General features: G+C 56.1%; 1 protein-coding gene across 4 annotated transcripts in view; it reads left to right on the plus strand.

Annotated features, from left to right (window-relative positions):
* The first annotated feature begins 1,581 nt into the window (after positions 1-1,581).
* DNMT3A (DNA methyltransferase 3 alpha) overlaps positions 1,582-15,036 on the plus strand; it is a 104,803-nt gene continuing 91,348 nt past the window's right edge. Inside the window, exons 1-2 of one of the 4 annotated variants that reach the window (XM_081265077.1) lie at positions 2,208-2,344; positions 9,548-9,736. Coding sequence is in view for 1 of the 4 variants with exons in the window: in XM_081265075.1 (XP_081121201.1) it covers positions 9,661-9,666 (6 nt within the window). In the remaining 3 variants the exon portion in view is untranslated. Of the gene's footprint in view, positions 1,733-2,042; positions 2,345-9,547; positions 9,737-15,036 lie in introns of those variants that run through there. The other 3 variants (XM_081265075.1, XM_081265078.1, XM_081265076.1) reach the window with 3 other exon arrangements.

A 15,036-nucleotide genomic window follows, 5' to 3' on the forward strand; every position in this document is an offset into this window, starting at 1 on the left:
CATTTGCCCATCTTGGTACTGAGAATTTCAGTTTGATAAAAGCAACTATAATGTGTTAAAGATGTGGTTGTGTTGTGGTGTAGTGATTTCAGAGTCAGACGAACCTTGCTTTGAATCCTGATTCTGCCACTTCTCTCTCTTTTCTGTGCTGGATATTGAACCTAGGGTTTGCACATGTTAGACAAGTGCTCTACCACTGAGCCACAGCCCCCAGCCCCAAGCTCAATTCTTTCACTGGAGAGTGAGGACAATTCAAACTACCTGAAAGGGTAGTGATGACTAAGGGGAAAGTGCCATGTCAGATGGCTGGCACTTGGTAAACAGTAAGTGGCTGTTACTCTTTGGGGGCACTGTTATATGAGCCCTTGACAAAGTACAGAGGCATGTCAATCATTTCCCTAAAATGCCCTCCCCTTTAGCCAAGTTGGAAGCACCATGTAGTATGTGGATGCCCAATCGGATATAGAGAGCCATGAAGAAAAGAAACCTGCAGTTCACATAGTCATTCAACCAAGGTATACTAAGGACCTACTATGCATCAGATGCTGGGCTACAGAGATGAGAGATGTGGTCCTTAACCTCACAGAGCATTATGAGTCTCTGGAACTGGCCTGGTGGAGATCATGGAGAGCAGAGCCTAGCATCAGTAGCCTGGAGTGGTCACTTCAGAGGATGTGACATGAAAAAGACCAGGGCAATTCAATTGCCTGGGTCTCAGGTCTTGGGGCCTGGGGGTTGGGGGTGGGGGGCAGGTGGAGACCTGGAAACACTTGGGGGGCTTCCTGAAGGAAAACTAGCTCTCTTAGATGAAAGAGTAGTTGTGTGTTCTTCAAAACTAGCTCTTTCTTAACACTAAAAAGGGCAAAGTTGGTAGGTGAGGGGGTGTTACATGATGACAACAGAAAAGTAGAATCAGCTTTGGCAGTGAGGGCCTTGGACACCCATCTCCAGTAGCCCCAGCAGGTGGGATGGTGAGTGCCTGGAGGGGGCCCAATGCAGGTGCACAGTGAATGATGGTTATGGAGGGATAGGCAGAACAGAGAAGTCAGGTAAGGTAGCTGAAGAGCTGAGGGCCCAGCGCCAAGTCCTAGAGGTGACTTTTGGAAGAAAGATGAGCAGAAGGTGGCTGTGCTGGTGGCATTAGACTGATGCCCCAAGTCAGAAGCCTGGAGCTCAGAGAGCCGTCTGGGGATTGAGAACAACCTCCACGGTGAAGGGGTGAGGGCAGAGTGTAGGTGTACACAGAATCTTACAGCTGGGAGACCTTTCAATGTCATTTAGTTCAACCTCCCACCCCACGAGATCTTTCAGTCTTCCAGAGCCCACCTGATGGTACCCAACTCTACTTGGACACCTCAAGGTAGGGGGAGCTCACTCTCTTCTAGGCAGCACATCTGATAGAGGTGCTTGAGCCTCTGGGGAAGCCTGGAGGAGGCTGGCGCGCCGACCTTGGCCCTGTTGAAACGACTGGACGCCACTCCGGCGGCGGCACCTGGCTGGGGATTGCGGCTCGGACGGGCCAGCGCTGCTGTCCCCAGCCCCAGTGCTGAGGCAGGCAGAGTGCAGTGGGCTCTGGTGGAGGTCGGGAGAACTGCAGGGCGAAGGCCGCCGGGGGCTCAGTGGGCTGCGGTGTGGGGGGGGGGGAGGCACTTGACACCGGCCCGGGAGAGGAGGGGCCGCTGTCCCTGCGGCCAGTGCTGGATGCGGGGACCCAGCGCAGAAGCAGCGCCAGGTAGCGGGGCGCTCTGCGGGGGGAGGCTGCAGCAAGGCCCTGGGCTCAGCTCCTACCCAAGGGGCCCTGAGTGGTCGCGAGCGCGTCAGTGGCGGGGTGCTCAGGCCCGGCGCACCGTCGAAGCGATGCGGGGTTTGGCCCTCGGTCTCGTAGCGTGCGGGGACCCCGGTGGGGCCGCAGAGGCCAGCAAGTCAGACTGAGGGCGCTAGGACCGGCCGCGCGCCCAGGCCGCTCCCGCCGCGGCGCCCCGGGGCCCCCCAGCCGACGCTGCCTCCCGGGCCGGCTCCGCAGTGCCGGGGCCCGGGCCAGCGCGGCCGCGGGGGGCGAGTGGCGGGCGGAGGCCTGGGCCCGCGGGCGGCCGGAGGGAGGGAAGGAGGAAGGCGGAGAGAAGGGGTGGGAGGGGGGGACCCGGCGGAGGAGGCGGAGAGAGGGAGCGCGACAGCGAGCGGAGGGAGGGAGCGAGCGAGCGAGCGAGGCAGGCAGGCAGGCGGGCCGGGAGGGAGGAGGGCGCGCGGGCGGCGGCGGCGGCGGCGAGAGCAGAGGACGAGCCGGGACGCGGCGCCGCGGCACCAGGGCGCGCAGCCGGGCCGGCCCGACCCGACCGGCCACACGGTAATGAGCGCCGCTGGTGGCGGCCCGGGAGGTCGGCCCGGAGGCGGGCTGGGAAGAGGGAGGCCGGGCGAGGGACGCGGCGGCGGGCAGTGCCCGGCTCGGGGCACGCTCCTGGACCCCTGCAACTCGGCACCGGGCGCCGGAGGGGCCAGAGCTGCGGGCGGGGACGGCGGGCCAGGCTGGCCGGGGCGGCGCGGGGGATTTGAGGGTTTGTTTATGTCCCCGCGGGCTCGGCAGGCGCCCCCTCCCGTCCTGCCCGCTCCCGGCGCGGACCCCCCTCCCCGCCCCCGCCCGGCTCCGGGCTCAAGTTCAAGTCTATACAATGCTGCGGGGGGCCCTCTCCACCGCGGGCCTCAGCCGCGGTGCCCGGCTCCGCGCTGCCGTAGGGGCCCCGGCCCGACCGCCCCCGCCTTCCGGGCTCTGCCCCCGCCCCGGGGCCCTGCTTAGGGCCTGAGTCCAGGGCGCTGGAGGGCGCGGACCCCGACCCGGAATAATCGGCCCCCGCCGCGGCCCACAGGGAGTGAGGGAGGGGGCGGGGGCCGGGCCCCGCGCAGGCTCCGCGGCGGCGGCAGAAAATGGCAGCCTGGCACGACCCGGCCCCCCGCCCCTCCCCCCGGCTCCCGGCCCTCCTCGGCCCGGCGGGGCGGGGGACCCGGGAGGCCCCCGGAGGCGGGCCGGGGGGCGATCCGGGGGCCGGGCCGGGGAGTGCTGCGCAGCGATCCTCCTCTGGCCACCTGTGGCTGGGGGTGCGGGGCTCCAGGAGATCTGGGAGGGGCAGCGAGGGTGGGGAGAGTGCCCATTCGGGGGGCACACCTTCCAGCCGAGGGCCGGGCGGCGCGGAGTGGGGGGCGTCGTGGCTGGCTCCTCCCTGCCCCCGCTGCGGGCCGTGGGAGCCGGGGCGGCGGTGGTGGCGGCGCCGCAGTGTGGGGGCGGGGCGGGGGCGGGCGAGGATCCCGGGGCCGGCCGCGGGGGCCGGAAAACGCGGGGGTGGGAGCATCGGGGCTGGGAACCGCGCGGGTGGGGACGCCGGGGTCGCCCCCTGCAGCAGCCCCCCCGCACACACTCACAGGCACGCGGACACACTCACGCACACGCACCCCCGCCGGGCCGGTGCAGACTGTCCTTGAAAGCTTCGCATCTGTACAGTGAAGGACGAGGCCTCACCGAGGCTGCGGATCGGGGTCTTTGGCCCCACGTCCCCGGGCCCCGGGAGACCCCGAGCTCCAAGCCGCAGGCGGCCGCGGTCCGTGTCCCGCCCTCACCCCGGCTCCGCTCCCCAGGCCGCCCTGCCCTCCCTCCCCTTCGGCGCGGTCTAAGCTGGCCGGTGTCCAGGACCCGCCCCCGGCCTCCCCCAGCCCCTCAACGCTGGGGCCCGCGGTCCTCTGGCTGCCAAACTGCATTTTGCTTTCCTGCAGCCTGCCTTGTTGGGGGCACCCACTCCCTTCCCTCCCCACCTCTGCTGTTTTCCCCCTTCTCACAATCCCCTCCGTCCTTCCTTCTCTCTCGCTGCTTCAAAGCCAGGGTGCAAGGTGTGGGCACCCTGGGTAGAAGTAGGGGGCGGCTAGTTCTCAGGGGCTCTCTCCCAGGCTCCCAAGTGTAGCCCCCTGTGGCTGCACCTTGACCCAAGATGGCGTTCAGCACCCAGTTGGGCAGCTCAGGCCTGCGTCAGGCAGGAGCGGAAGGGCTGGAGACGGGAGCCACCACGTAACTGCCTCCTCTCAAACTAGCAGGAACAGGAGACTTTGGGGAGAAGCACCCTCTGCCCTGTGACCCAGCTTGCCCCTCACTGCCCTGCCCAGAGACTGCCATCAGCATCCCTGGGGACAGTTCAGTCTTCATGTTTCACCCTGGGCTGCCAGAGGCTGAACCGCCTCCTGGGCAGGCTGTGAAGGGATCCTGGGATCAGGTGCTGCTCCAGTGTGCCTCCTCCCTCCAGGCAGATGTGACAGCTGCAGCCTAGGGAACTATTCTCCCTGAGTGGTTGGGATGTTAGTACTGGCCTGTGGGATTTGGGGAGCCCAGCTGTCAGGCAGACCCTCTTTGGGCTATCCCCTCTGCTGGCAGGGGCTGCTTGCCTTTGGAGAGTTAGGTTGCTAGAGTTCCTGCTGCGTTTCTGGGGCAAGATGGCCCCCTCTGCTTCTCTAGGCTCCACTGAGGCGCTGGTGGGACTGTTGACAGGCAATTCTGTCACAATGTGTGCATGTGGAGGTGTGCAGGGGGACTCCAGGCTAAGCCAAGCAGCCAGTGTGCCACCTGTTTGCTCCCTTTCCTTGGCTCCCTTCTACTCTGGGCCTGAAGTTCCCTCCAGCCTCTCTTCCTGCTCCTTGGCGCTTGTGTTCAGCTCCTCATCAAATACGCAGCTGCCCACGGCTTGCTTTCTTATCCCATGGAGGCTCCAGTGCCTTCAGTGAGAGGCTGACCTCAAGGGAGGTGAATTCCTTCTAGACTCAAGGAGTGACCCGGCCACAGTGCAAGGGCTGCCCTTCCAGGACTGGAGGAGCTTAGGGGAGGCCGCCAGTGGCCATCTGTCAGGGTGTCTGCGGACAGGATTCCTCTGTGGGGTGGGGGTTGGACTGGAGCTTGGAGGCCCATTCCAACTTTGAAATTCTATGGCTCTGATTTTGGCGGTGGAATTTCAAACCCAGAATGGGGGTGGAGTGGTCTGTTTTTCACCACAGATGTAGTCAGGGTAGACTTCCTGGAGAGGAGGTATAAGAGAGAGAGCAGGACCTCCCAGGGGGTGGGCCTTGGAAAGGAGGGTTGCTGCAGGGAAGTTCTGCAGGGAGACAGGTTTGTCACATCCGACTCTGCAGAGGGTGTGAGAGTGCAGCTTCATTAAGACCTCATATGTGTGTGTCCTTCTGTAGGCTCCTGTGGAAATCTGCGTGTGGGTGATGTCTGAAATTCCTTCCTTCCTGAGTCCAATTTACTGTAAGCCCCTCAGTCCATGAAGGATATTTTACTATCACTTTCATACCTCTCTGCCGTTGGTCCTCTTAAAAGCCAGCCAGGAAGACAGGATGAGCCATGAGACCCTGGCTTGCACTCTGGGCGACCAAGGCTGCCCCAACCACAGCTGTGTCCTGGGCTGCCACTGTGGGTCCAGGTCCCCTATCAGTTTGAGAAGGCATCTTGCCTGGTCGATCTGAGTCTCCTGTTGGACATTTAGTGTAGCCTCCCTGGGTGTTCTGCGAATGAAAAGAAGCTTACTTGAAGTCCCTGCCCTCTCTCAGGAGGCAGGTTTATGGTCAACTCTCTTTTGCCTACTGTTGCTGTCCTTGTGTCCAGTGGCCATCACCTACTTATAGGTCAGTTCCTTAGGTTTCCTGAGAGACCCCAGCTCTTCCCATGCTCCTTTAGAGGCTCCTCCGCAGGGAACCAAGTAGAAAAGGGAATCTGAGAGCAGCCTTGCTGTCTCTAAAGGGTAGATTGAAAATGGATCTTGTCTCTCCACCCTTGGGTTCTGAGCTGTTACGTTAAGATTCTAGGCCTTAGAGTTTGGGATTGAACTGTAAGCCCTGACAACACTCAGACCTGGTTGAGGACTGTGGGGAGGGTCAGGCCCAGTTCTTCCTACAGTTGGTACAGAGCCTGAGTCAGAAGAGCCACTTGAGTACCATGACATGCTCCTGCCCCTCACCACTTCTGCGGCCTTTAGCTTGCTGGCCTGAGGTCCCCTCCACCCTGCATGTACTGCTGATAGTTGAGCATGTGTCTGGCTTTTAGCAGGTACGGACAGGGCACTGCTCTTGGGAGTCGCGTCCACTTCCATCTTGGTGTCTAGTAGGTGTCAGAGGCCGTTGGCCTGCCTGTCAAGACTGGGTTTCTACTGGGACTGTGTTGCTCCGAAGTGGGCTTTAATTGTAAATAAAGAGTGCGGATTCCTTTCCTCTTCAACTTGGAGGGCTTATTGTCAGTTGTTTGACTTTTTGACTACAGTATGTCTACCTTAAAAACTACCAAATCTCAGATCAGTTTTCAACCTGAGATTTGTGTTTGTGTCTGAGCTGTCTCCACTTGGTGAAGTGTGGGTGCACATGGGTCTGTGCAGATCTGTGTTCTTGTGGTGTATGGCTGCTTGTGGACAGACAGGACTTGCTTCAACATGAGCTGGTTTCAAAGCAATGTTAAGGGAGAGCCCTGAAGTCAGAAGGAGCTGAACTTCCCAGCTTCAGCATGGGAGCAGGTTGTGACCACTTTCTTCCTTTGGGCAGTAGGCAGGGACTGACACCATGGGAAGTCTCCTAGAAGTCCTGTCTGCCCTTTTGCCTCTTTTGCAAAGTCTTGGTCAGATATGCCAAATATTGATTCTGATTGAAAATCTGGAGGGATGGGAGCCTCCCCAGGGCCACTTAGCAACCTGTTCCAGGGTCTATATATATATATATATATGTTGTAGATGGACACAATACCTCTTTTATTTTTGTGTGGTGCTAAGAATCGAACCTGGTGCCTCACATGTGCTGAGTGCTTTACCACTCAGCCCCAGCCCCAGCCCCTCTTATTTTGTCTTGAAGTCAATACTATCCCCCCCACATTTGCTTCCTTTTTTCAGAGGTTTGCTGAGCATTTCCTGTGAGCAAGCCCTGTGCTGGCTTTGAGGGAACATTGAGCTGAATATGTACCCAACTAATTAATGCTGCAGTATGAGCATCTTGGGAGAAGTGAAGTGCTCAAAGGAGAGGGAGGCCATAAATAGCCGAGGGGGTCAAGGAAGGCTTCTTGGAGGAGGGGACACTTCAGAAGGGTCTCAGAGCTCCGAAGGGCCGGGGGAAGAGTATCATCTGAAGCAGCCACAGTGTGGGGACAGTGGCTGGGGAAGTGGCTGGGGCCTGGGGTATGCTGGAGGTCAGATTGAGGCCCTGAATTGGTTTGGAGAGAAGGTTCCTGGGACTCCTAAAGTCTGTGTGGCCCCTGGAGCAGCTCTGAACAGCTTGCATCTGAGGGTGGGGGCAGGGTGGAGAGAAGGCAGAACAGAAGGGGGCAGCTGGAGGGGCTGACTGAGCTGCTCTTTGGGAATAGGATATTGATTCTTTATATTCCATAGACAAGAGCCCAAGAGTTCAGACTTGGAGAGGAGCTGAGCAGGCTTGAAGTGCACAGCCCCAGGGGGTCATGGCCACTGAATGCCAGGGCAAGTGCTAGTGTCCATGTCTGCGATGGCAATCACAGTGTGGTTGGAGGCAGAGGGTCCCTCCTCTGGTCTTTCAAAGGTTTCCATATCCCCCACTGATCACTCTCCAGATCTAGATACCCCAGCATCCAGGACATTCCTACGAAGGGTAGGAGGGAAATGGGATTGGAATGGCAGATTCGAGCCTCTACATGCAGACTCCCCTTGCCCTCTTCTACCTCCCCCACACTCTGAAGAGCTCAGCTGCCTACTCAGAGGGGAGGGGCCTGGGCAGGCAACAGTGCCCCCAGGTGTGGGGGCAGGTACCTAGCAACCTTTGGTGAGGACAGTCCATGGACAGGGCCCACTGTCCAGCCAGGCCACATTTCCCTTGCTGATCACATCCATGGCCACTGCCTGTCTGGAGGACAGAGGTTGGGGAGGAGATGCAGATGCCTGGAGGTTTCCTGGCCAAGTCCTGGTGGGGAGTGGATTAATTTTCTAGCAGCAGAGGTGTCTGCAGGCCCCCCTCCTATTCTGCTCTGCTCCTCTCTGACCCCTAAGCCTTCCCGACCTTATTTAGATATACGACCAGGTTCCTATTTTCTCTTTCCTGCGGTCATCTGTATTGATCCTGCTCCTCTGTTTCTGTTTCAAATGTCAAGGTCATATTTAATTCTCAGCCTGTTGTTAGCACCCCATTTGGGTGCAAAGAGGGGATGGACGGAGGACCATCTTTTCTAGCCAGCAACAGGGAAGCTGGGATTCAAGTCTCCTGGGTCCTAGATCAGTGTTCTTGTTATAGATTAGTTGGGGGTCAGTACAGAAAATGCTCCAGACCTACTCAGCTAGATCACAGCGTTCCAATGACCCTTACTTGAAAGTGTTAAAAAAGATGCTTAGAGTGAAGATTATGGGATTGAGGGGTTAGATTTGTGGTTGACTGAGCTATTGGCAGGACATGAACCGTGTCATCGTGATGTCTGCAAGGCCCTGGAGTGTGCCTCCCTTCAATTCCCCAGAGGACCCTGGGAGGCACAGGGGAGTGTGCCCCAACTTGTGCCAGACCAGGAATCCTCCAACACGCTAGCAAGCAGCATCTTGGAAAGGAGGCTTCTTGAAGGGATGGTCTTGTGTGATTAATTTTATAGATTCTGGAAGGCTAAATAAATTTATAGATAAAGGGGAATCTAAATAGATCCTCCAGAACCTTTTAAATGAGGTAGGAAGGGTGTCTATTCTGACTTGTTAAATGCCCATGAATTGGTATTGGTTTACCCAAAAAGCAGCATGCATAGTATATTCTCATTTTTGTAAAACTCCTTTAAAATAAATACAAATATTAACATGTATGCGTGGACCAGTATGCACATAAAAAAGTTGTCCTGGAAGGATATACACCCAATCTGTCAGCAAGGATTTTGCCTTCTTACTTTATACATTTTTGTATTCTTTGAAAAAATGTAAATGAACATGTGTTTGTTTCTTAATGATAACAACAAAAATAAAACTATACCTTAAAAAAAAATAAAAGCGGTTAAAAACAGATTTTATTTGGGAACTTTTGCAGCAGGGGGAAAGAGTCCATAGTGTAGAACTGGGCTCCATTCTGAATAGCCTGAACCAGTGTCGATTCTTAGCCAGGAGCAGGGCTAGAGGTCAGGATAAGATAGGGAGCCTGGCAAAGAGACATAATAGGATTCTTGCTAAAGGCAGCCAGGGTGATTGGATACCAAGGATGGGAATGAGAAATTTGATGAGTTATTGACAATGATCAGATATCAAGGGAAAAAAATCACATATATTGAAAGTTTATGGATATTATTGTGAAAAAGAATTTTAAGTCATCCTAGTGGGGAGAACAAAACTGTTTTTCATAACGGATAAGAAATTGATCTACAGACAAGTCAAGGTTACTGGAGTAAACTAAACCTTTGCAGGGAGTATCTTTTCTAGAAAGTTTTCAGGGCAAAGACCTGGACTGGCAGGGACTACAAGTAGAAAATAGGCAGCTGCCTGAACTCTGTCCCCCAGGGACAGTGGACAGAGTTAGCTTTCTAGAATGGTGACTCAAAACTGTTCCTACCCAGGGTGAGAAACACATCATTGAGGATCTTCCTGAAAGACATCAGTTTGGTGCACTGTTGAGGCCCAGATGTTCTCCAGGAGCTGAAGACACGACTGTGGCCTGGCCCAGGCGTTCATGCAGGTGATCCAGCCCAGGCATAGAGATATCAGACCACTCCCCTTCTACAGTCTTCTCTCCTCCCCAGCCATAGGTGTGTCTTAGAGCTCCCGTCCTCTCTAAAGCTCCCCGTGTTAAACAGCACAAGAAAGGGTCTTTGCCAGCCTCCTCTGGAAGAAGGCAGAAGGAGAAATGAATGGCTCCCAGCAGGGAGGCAAGCAGAGCCAGTCCCTGGTCTCTCTGCAGAACAGTCCCTTAGTTCTAGGCTGGTAGGGACAGATGTGCAGGGCAAAAAAGGAACTGGGTAGTGGGACAGACCTCCCCTACCAGGGGATTATCATATTGTATTAGGCTCAGTTGCTGGAGCCCTGAACAGCTGTGAGATGCAGGGTTTTCATCTGTAGCTCAGGGAGAAGGGTGTCCTCATCTTACCAGAGTTGAACAAAATGCAGACGCTGATGGAAACAGCCCGAATGTAGTGAGCTGCCAAGGAGGTACGCACCTCTTCAAGTAGGGGTAGTTCCTGGGTGGCAAAGAGTGAGGACAACCCCTGTGAAGGCTCTGGTGCAAAGGTGACCTGTCCTCATCACCCTTAGGTGAAAGGAAGAGAGAGTCACGATGAGAATGATCCCCAAGCCCACAGTGGATTCTGGGCTGGAGGGAGAGCCGTGGCATGGACAGAGAAAGATATCTCTATCCACCAGCTTTCATTGTCTGACCCAGGTCCCTTTTCCCAGTGCCAACAAGGAGTTTGACCTTTCTGGACCTCCATTTCTTCCTCCACAAAGCCAGGATTTGACTGTATAGAGACCCCTGCCCACATAGTATCTGCAACCCCTGGGCACTCTTTCCCTCCCTGTCCCCTGGTCTCCTTGGGGCCAGACAGGCCTCTGCTCTGGGTTCTGGGTCTGCTGGCAGGCTGGCTGTGCCACGGCCTGGAGGCATGGGAGGGTCTAGACCACAGCGGCCTGGCAGCTGCACTCAGCAATGGCTCCTAATGGTTTTATTACCGGCAACAATGCGCTGCTTGTTGCCATGCACTCGCGGCCTCACTTCCCAGCCTGACTGGTGGTGGCCTGAGGGCCCTGCCTGGTACTGAAAGCTCAGCTGCAAAGCCCACTGGGGCTGGGTAGTTGCCTCTCAGTCTTCTTCTGTCAACACCCTCCCAGCAGCCTAGCATCTGAGAGCTAGTGGCAGGCCTGACGGCTCCTGAGCTGCTTCTCTGGAAGTCCCTTGCCTCAGACCACAGAGGGCATTTATGAGGAACCTCTGGGTACTGGGCATTGGCCACACAGAGGAGAGACCCAAGGAGCCAGTGGCTTAGGTGGGAGTGTGGCGAGGCCAGTCACAGTGCGGGCAGCTGGGAGAAGCCCTGACTGGATCTCAGAGGGGAGTGAAGGTCCGGAAGAGCTTTCTGAAGGATGTGACACTTGAGCTGAGTTGAAGAGCAGGGAGCAATTAGTTAGGTGGTCAAGGGCATGTTCTGGCCCGATGTGGCTGGAGTGTAGGGAATGCCAGGATAGAAAGCCCGAGGCTGGGCTGGGCCAGGCCACCGGGGCTGGGATGTTATCCATGAGGGATGTTGGGCCAGGAGCTTCGTGTTTATATGTGAGAAAGATCATTTGGGGACATCAAGGTGGAGAACTGGGACAGGTAAGTTTGGTGACTGGGAGCCCAGGTGGAAGGCTGATGCAGGAGCAGGGGCAGTGGTGTGGGCTTAGAGGAGGGCATGCTTTGAGGGACACTCAGGAAGCAGAGGCAGGAAGGGCTGCTCATTGATGGGAGTGGGGGCAGCTCAGCCAGCTGCGTGGGGGAGAGGTGGGGTGCTTCCCAGGGAAGCAGCATTGAAGTTGGGGCTGGAGGGTGGGTGGGATTTCCTCAGAGGAGCCTGGACAGGGGCCAGGCTTGCAGAAGGAGGAGAGAGCCTGAATCACAGGCCTGGAGGGGGCGTCCAGTGGGATGGCTGAGAAAGGGGCATGTGGTTCGTCACTGGTAGGCAGCCCTGCAGATGCTTTAGGGAGGCAGTGACTTAACCAGGCACTTGCTGATGTTGGGGACCTGTGCTGGGGCTTCTGCTTCTCTGTGGTTCCCTCCAGAGATGAGCAGCAAGGCCTAGACCCTGTCACTCCACTCTCTGGCTGCGTGTATAGGTAAGTCCCACCACCCTGTGAGAATTATGTGTAGACTGGAAATTGAGGTAAAGCTGTCGGGCCTTCCAGCCACTGTCCATGGAGAGGCTGTTTGGCCAAGATAGGAGGGGACAAGCTGGGGACAGCATTTTTGCTAAGCGAACAGAGAAGATATGAAAACTGTTTCTTTCAAATAGAAATGAGTCTTTTGTGTGTCACATGTAGAATAATCTGAAAGCTGTTTCCAAAGAGTTTCTAGAAAAATGACCTGAGCCACATCAGCAGCACCGAAGCCAGGCAGAGGCAAGGGCCAGCGTGGCATCATGCTGGTGCCATCAGTCTCGGGCTGGACAGGCAGTGGTATCACCTTCCCTGTGCCGCCTCCCAGCCGTGTATCCTTGGGCAGACCTCTTAACCTCTGTGGGCCTTGGTGGTGCCATCTTTGGAGCGGATGTAACATCACAGATTTGTGTGTGTGTTTGTTTGTTTGCTCGAATGTTGCATCTTGTGCTAAACCTGGATATTTTATTTCACTCATCTTTTAAAAGAATTCTTATCCAGTTGGCCTCACAGGTGTAAGAAGATTAACATTCTGCCATGTAGGTTCCCTGTTTAGCAGAGGCGGTATATACGCCCCTCCCTCCCCCTCCCTCCCCTCTATCTAGCTGAGTCTCCTCTGGTGCTTTGCCTCCCAAGAGGCCTGTCCCCCTCCCCCCCCATCCCCGGTCCCATAGTCATAGTCAGTTTTGAGCTCCCTGTTCCTGCAAAGATCCTTTTGTGAGGTCCCAGTGACTCTTATTCCCAGTTCTTTTCCTTCGACTTGAGTCACCCTGGTGTGTGAGGAGCTTCTGCTGAGCATGGGAAAGGGAGTCAGCTCCTTTCTCGTTTTAATAACTGAGAGGGAGCGTGGGTGCCGAGCTGCCTAGGGCTGTGTGGAGAGCAGAGGGTTCAGGGGAGTCAGGGCGGATAGTCACAAGATTCAGTGGGACCACCTCTGGGACCTCCTCCTGCAGCTGGCTCAGTGTGCCAGGGGAAAGGGGTGAGAGCCCTGGTGGGGTTGGGGAGGTGAGATTGGGGGTGACTTGGCCTGGACTTGGGGTGGGCTGTCCTGCTTGTGCAGCCAGATCTCAGGAAACAGTGGGGCCAGAATCCTCTGTGAGGGACACACATGGTGGCTCTTTGCCATGTTGTGGACCTGTGATCTGCAGCTACTCTGGTGGGGGAGATCTTTGAAGCATCCCTGCGTTCCAGAGGTTTGGGTTTGGGGGGGGTGGCTTTTCAGCAGGGGCTCTTGTGCTGGTGATGTGGGCCAGGAGGCCTGGCAAGTATCAGGCTGTCTCTGGCTAGGGCTGCGACCTGGGTGGGGACTGCTGCTTACTTGAGTGTGGAATCCATTTTTCTCTGGTTTGAACAGAGAGGACCCAGGCCTTAGCCTGCCCCTCTGGAGGCTGGGCCTATCTGAACCCAGGGTGTGGTGCTGTAATCAAATGAAATGTACAGCGTAATTAATCTGGCATACCCTTAATGATATGCATAATTGTGCTGCATGGTAATTAGGTGTAAATGGTAAGCAGTTCACATAAATGTTTTTGTAATTGGTATTAATTTTGCAGAGGCAAACCAAGTTTATGTGGTTTTTCTCTTCTTGCTCTGTTAGTTTTCTGGTACAGGCAATTCCCAGCTTTTGGAGGAATTCGATTGCAAATGTTTGTTTATAGGGCAATGTTTTGTATTTTCTCTCAGAACAATGTTATGAATGGTTATGAGCTTCCCAAGCTGGTTTCCAAATGCCTCTTTGGCCCATACAGTAGGTGAAATGTGCAAGCATGTGCCTGTGTGGGGGTGGCCACCAGCCCCCTGCTCCAGGTGCCCCCAGGCTTGCGGCTCCAGGGGGGTGCGTGCCTTTGTGGGTTGCTCTCAGCGTGTGCACGTGCATCTGCGTGTGTCTGCGGGTGTTGTGTGTCTCTGTAGCTGGGTGCACATGTGCTTGTGCTCATGTGTCTGTTTCTGTGTATCTCTGCGTGCTCATCTGTGTCTGTGTTTGTATCTGTGTCTGTCTCTGTGTGCATCTGTGTCTGTGTGTTTATGGCTGGGTATTTGTCTGTCTGTGTGCTTGTGTGTGTATGTGAGTCTGTGTGGCTGCGAGAGACTCCTAAGGCCACAATGATGGGTGGAAAGTCATCGCTCTGGGTGAAGCCACAGCTTTTATTCTAGGAGCACGTGCCAGCACCCTTGGATGGAGTATTAAGCAGGAGTCTAGGTTTCCTGAGAACCATACTGGCTTTTCTTTCTGAGCCATGTAACGTCTTAAATGAACATTTACTGAGTGCCTACCACATGCCAGCACTGTGCCTGTTTTACAGATTGGGAAACTGAGGTCCACACTTCTGAGTGACAGAGCCAGAGTGGGGTCTGGCTGAGCCACCTGAGGGTGGAAGGGTGGGTGGGCTGCAGCAGGGGTCTGGGGGAGGGGCTGGTGGTTCTGGGACTTGCTGCTCAGAATCCTGGAGCTCTTCCTCCTTGCTTGATCCCCTCCACAAATGGCTGGGGTGGAGGGTGAGGGGAAAGCAGCTTAGGGTGCCATGGATAGTTCTGAGAGCAGCAGCTCCGTTCTGCCTTAGTGGGTGGGGAGAGGCTGAGCCCCAATAGCAGCTTCCAGTCCCTGAAGACCCTTGGGGACCTCCTAGTTTTGACCTTGGAGTGGGTCAGCTGGGTGATTGAGGGTATCACTTAGCCTAGGGAGTTGATGACACAATCGGGGTCGGGGAAGCGTGTCCGTGGGTACTTTTGGACAGGGAGGTCACAGGAGAAAGGGACTCACCTGCCCTCTGTTTCCTGTGGATCACTGGCACCCTGGAACCATCATGACCCCCTTCGGCTTTGCATCTGGGGACAGGAGAACCTGTACCCCCCTTGCCAGGTGTCAGTTCTGTCCTTGGGGTTCCTGAAAATGGCCTTTCCATTGGTACAGTGCCTGGGGGCCCTGCCAAGTGACCCCTAGAATGGGGATTGTGGGGGGTCACTCTAGGCACCGCAGCACTGTGCTGGGGATGTTGCAGCTGCCTGGGAGTGACTTCACACAGTCCTCTCCGCCTCAAGGGTCACCCGGAATTGGGGGGGCAGGAGCAGCCCCAACTATGGGCTGCAGGGTGAGGAGAAGGCACCAGGAAAGGGCAAGACATGAATTCTGACCTCATCTATTTGGGAAAATAGAAACATCCACATACACGTGACATATTGAGCAACCCCCCACAGAAGCTGATTA

The sequence above is a fragment of the Spermophilus citellus genome (assembly GCF_964194105.1).
Source record: "Spermophilus citellus genome assembly, chromosome: 13".
In the NCBI taxonomy this organism is placed as follows: Eukaryota; Metazoa; Chordata; class Mammalia; order Rodentia; family Sciuridae; genus Spermophilus; species Spermophilus citellus.